Source organism: Convolutriloba macropyga, chromosome 13 (genome assembly GCF_964194025.1).
Source record: "Convolutriloba macropyga chromosome 13, txConMacr16.3, whole genome shotgun sequence".
In the NCBI taxonomy this organism is placed as follows: domain Eukaryota; kingdom Metazoa; phylum Xenacoelomorpha; order Acoela; family Convolutidae; genus Convolutriloba; species Convolutriloba macropyga.
This window is the reverse complement of record NC_134480.1, coordinates 11,027,220-11,031,074: the sequence shown is the minus strand read 5'-3', so window position 1 is coordinate 11,031,074 and position 3,855 is coordinate 11,027,220. Positions and strand designations below refer to the sequence as shown.

Sequence of the window (3,855 nt, the reverse complement as noted above, 5' to 3'; positions counted from 1 at the left end):
TGCAGGGTTGGCGGCGAATAAGTTGATTTTATGTAACATCTACGCTTGAGGAGTTGAATAAAGCCTTGCCGTTTCTAAGCGTCCATTCTAAATAATTTTGCATTGAATACAGCGTTGATCTTGGATATTTTTGCGTTGCTTGTAGCGTAGATATTACACAAAATTGATTTTCTACGCATAGATCTTACGTAAATTTGCGTTTCTAAGCGTATGTATTTCATATTTTAGCGTTTATTTTAGCTTAGATCATACATGATTTTGCGTTGAGTTTATAACAGATAATACAGATTTTGCGTTGAGTTTATGGTAGATCTTATAAAACTCGGTGTCAGATTTAGCATTGATCTCACTTAAGTTTGTGTTTTTTAGCGTAGATTTTACGTAAATTTGCGTGTCTAAGCTTTGATCATACAAAATTTAGTGTTTGTTTTAGCGTAGACTTTACATAATTTTGCATTGACTTCAGCGTTGAACTTACATAAAACTGCGTTCCTGAGCGTAGATTTTCGTTTTCGCGTTTAGTCTTTATCTTACATAATTTTGCATCTGTTTCAAAGTAGACCTTACATAATTTTGCGTTGATTTTACAGCAATCATTAAATGTATTGCGTTGAATTTATGGTAGATCTTACAAAAAAACTCTGTGTCAGATTTAGCGTTGATCTTACTTAAGTTTGTGTTTCTAAGCGTAGATTTTACCTAAATTTGCGTGTCTATGCGTTAATCTTACAAAATTTTGCCTTTGTTTTAGCGTAGAACTTACTTAATTTTGCATTGACTTTAGCGTTGAACTTACAGAAAATTGCGTTTCTGAGCGTAGATTTTCGTTTTCGCGTTTAGTGTTCATTTTAGCGTCAATTTTTTAGAATTTTTCTTTGAATTTAGCGTAGAACTTACAGAATTTTGCGTTGAAATTAGCGTAAATACTACATAATTTTGCGTTTATTTCAGCGTAGATTATACATAGTTTTGCTTTGAGTTTAGCGTAGATCTTACTTTTTTTTTGCGTTGAATTTTGTGTTGATCTTAATTAATTTTGCGTTGAAGTTAGAGCAGACGTTACGTAATTTTGCGTTGAATTTTAGATAGATCTTACAAAACTTTGCGTCAAATTTTGCGTTGATCTTACGTTAAATTTTGTGTTGATCTAAGTTTGCGCTTTTAAGCCTAGGTCTTACAAAACTAAGCGTTTATTTTAGCGTAGATCTTACATAGTTTTGCGTTGAATTTAGCGTTGATCTTACAAAAATTTGCGTTTCTAAGCTTAGATCTTAAATAAAATTGCGTTTCCAAGCGTAGGTCTTTCATATTTTCGTGTTTATTTTAGCGTCGATCATAATTTTATTTTCAATGTAGCGTACATCCTATATAATATTGCATTGAATTTAGCGTTCACCTAACATAACATAAGGTGCAGTGGCACATTTTTAGACGAGGAGATAAGCACACTGATGGTCAGTGGTTTGAGCTTCACAAACAGAGCTAAGCGTTGGAGATTTGTGAGATCTACGCTAAATTCAACGCAAAAATACGTAAGATCTACGCTTAGAAACGCAAATTTATAAAAAAAATATACGCTTAGGAACGACAATTCCATGCATTCACTGCAAAATTATGCAAGAAAATAAAGGTAGATTTTCGGAATTGTCAAAACTAGTTACCCCTTATATTACATAACTTTGGCAAAATTCCTCGGCCCGAGTGATCACAGATGGTTTCGAACCCCCGTAGTCACAGAGATCAGTTTTTGTTTTATTTTTGTGTTTTGGGTTTTTAATCGCAGACAAAATATTTAACGAATTTCGAAGGTAGTCACTAAAGAATTTCAAGTGCGGTTGAGTCTGATTAGGGTTATTTCGGTCTGCTAGACTTCTCATCAGAGCTAATATCAGTTTGACATGGTGTAATCACGCCTTGAGAGAATTCCATCGGTGACCTCACTATTGGAAATGAAGAGGTACTTTGAAGTGACAGGAAAATGAATGAGTGAAACCCGGGTCGAGGTTTTAGGGTGAATTTTCGTAAGAAATGCGGTGAATGCGGTGAATTTTCGTAAGAAATGCGGTGATTGCGGTGAATGCGGTGAAAAATAATAATTCACCGCTTTTCACCGCATTTCTTACAAAAATTCACCACCAAATTCACCGCATTTCTTACAAAAATTCACCGCATAGACTATTATGGCAAATTAATGTAAGAAATGCGGTGAATGCGGTGAAAGCGGTGAAAAAAAATAATTCACCACATTTCACCGCATGTCTTACAAAAATTCACCGCATATGGTTTCCAAAGTTTACTTACTCAATCTGATTAAAATTCACAAGAAATAACAAAGACCTAAGTGACAGTTGGCGCAGTGGAATAAGCATACGAAGGCATGCAGGAGGTCAGAGGTTCGAACCCGTGTGGGGAGGAGTCTTTCTTGTGAGAATACTTAGAACGCGGTGAAAAATAATTCACCGCGATTAACCGCATTCACCGCAAAAGATGTAAGAAATACGCGGTGAAAATTATTTTTTTTTTCACCGCATTTCTTAGGAAAATTCACCACCAAACCTCGACCCGGGAATAACTGCTGCCCGGTATCTCATCTCGCTTTTTCTTTTTTCTTTTCACAAAAAGAACACACTTTGACACTGTTTTAGTTGCAGCGTCAGAATGGCTAATAAGCAAATTTTATTCTCTGTGTTTTTTTACAGCATTTTTTTTCACAACGAAAGCAATTAGTTTTGTTTCACTTTGCAAACACATCTTCTTATTGCAGAAAAATGGGAAGAAAAGTTTTATGTTGGTGTTCATTCACTTTCATTTTTTTACGCAGAAACCTACGAAGAAATCAATTTTTCCTTTAAAACAATTTAAAACGCTTTTTTGTTTCATTGTCAAGGACAGTTTTTCGATTTTTTAAGCCAAATTCGGCTATTCAGTTTTCATTTTTCGCCTTCTTAGGAAATTTTTTAACATCAAAAACCATTTTTACAAATATAGCAACAGAGTAGACATTTGTTCTCCGGGAGGGTTTCCGAAGAACTGGCCAATCTCAAGTGTTTTTCTCACTTTTGACGGGGCCACTGATTTTGGTGATGCTCAGATTTTTTGAGCCAAAAATTAAATACTCAATTTTAGATTTGGCAATCAGATCTGAGCGGTCACAAACGCAGTTGCCTAGCATATGTTTGCTCATGGTAACATGCTTGGTTTTGACAAACTCATACCTTGTCCCACGGGCCACTGGGGCATAGCCATGATCCGCTAGGTATGGCAAAATGTGCTGACACTATGTTCAAGCTTTCAACAGAAATTTAATTGCAGTCAACCAAAAAAAAGTTCACTGTCGGTCTACAGTCCCCGTTTTATAGTTTTTCATCTGATGTCCTTTTGATCTCTTGACCCGTCACGTGATTTGGTTTATATTGTTCTGACTTGGTATGTTTGACCAAAATTTCAATTGTTACTATCTACAAAAGATTAAACTTAAAATTGAGTTTATGTTTTCAAGCGTTTTTGAACACATAGAAATTATAGTTGTTGTTCATAAAACTAGTTCACCTTTTTAGTGGTCACGGTTTGAAATAACACAAATATGAAAATGCAAGATTTTTGAAAATTAACATTCAATTTGGTCAGAAATTCTGAGAAAAAAATCAGAAAGTGGTGTCATTGAGAGACTAGAATCAGAAAAAGAACGAAAATGAAGAAACGTTTCTGTTTTCTGGATACGCTATAATTCAGAGGTAAATGACTTGATTTTGAGGTCGGACCAATAAACAAAGTTTTCACTCATAGGTCTGTTTTTAGTTTATTAGAGTCGGTCAACACATAAATAACACCCTTCTAGCGTACAGCGAGAACAGT

The 3,855-nt window shown here is 35.0% G+C and overlaps 1 protein-coding gene across 1 annotated transcript in view; it reads right to left on the bottom strand.

The window, feature by feature from the left end:
• The window catches only part of LOC142351618 (uncharacterized), a 63,588-nt gene extending 60,342 nt beyond the window's left edge, over positions 1 to 3,246 (bottom strand). The window contains exon 1 of the mRNA XM_075403756.1: positions 3,216 to 3,246. Coding sequence (XP_075259871.1) covers positions 3,216 to 3,246 — 31 coding nt within the window. The remainder of the gene's footprint in view (positions 1 to 3,215) is intronic.
• Between the last annotated feature and the right edge of the window lie 609 nt (positions 3,247 to 3,855).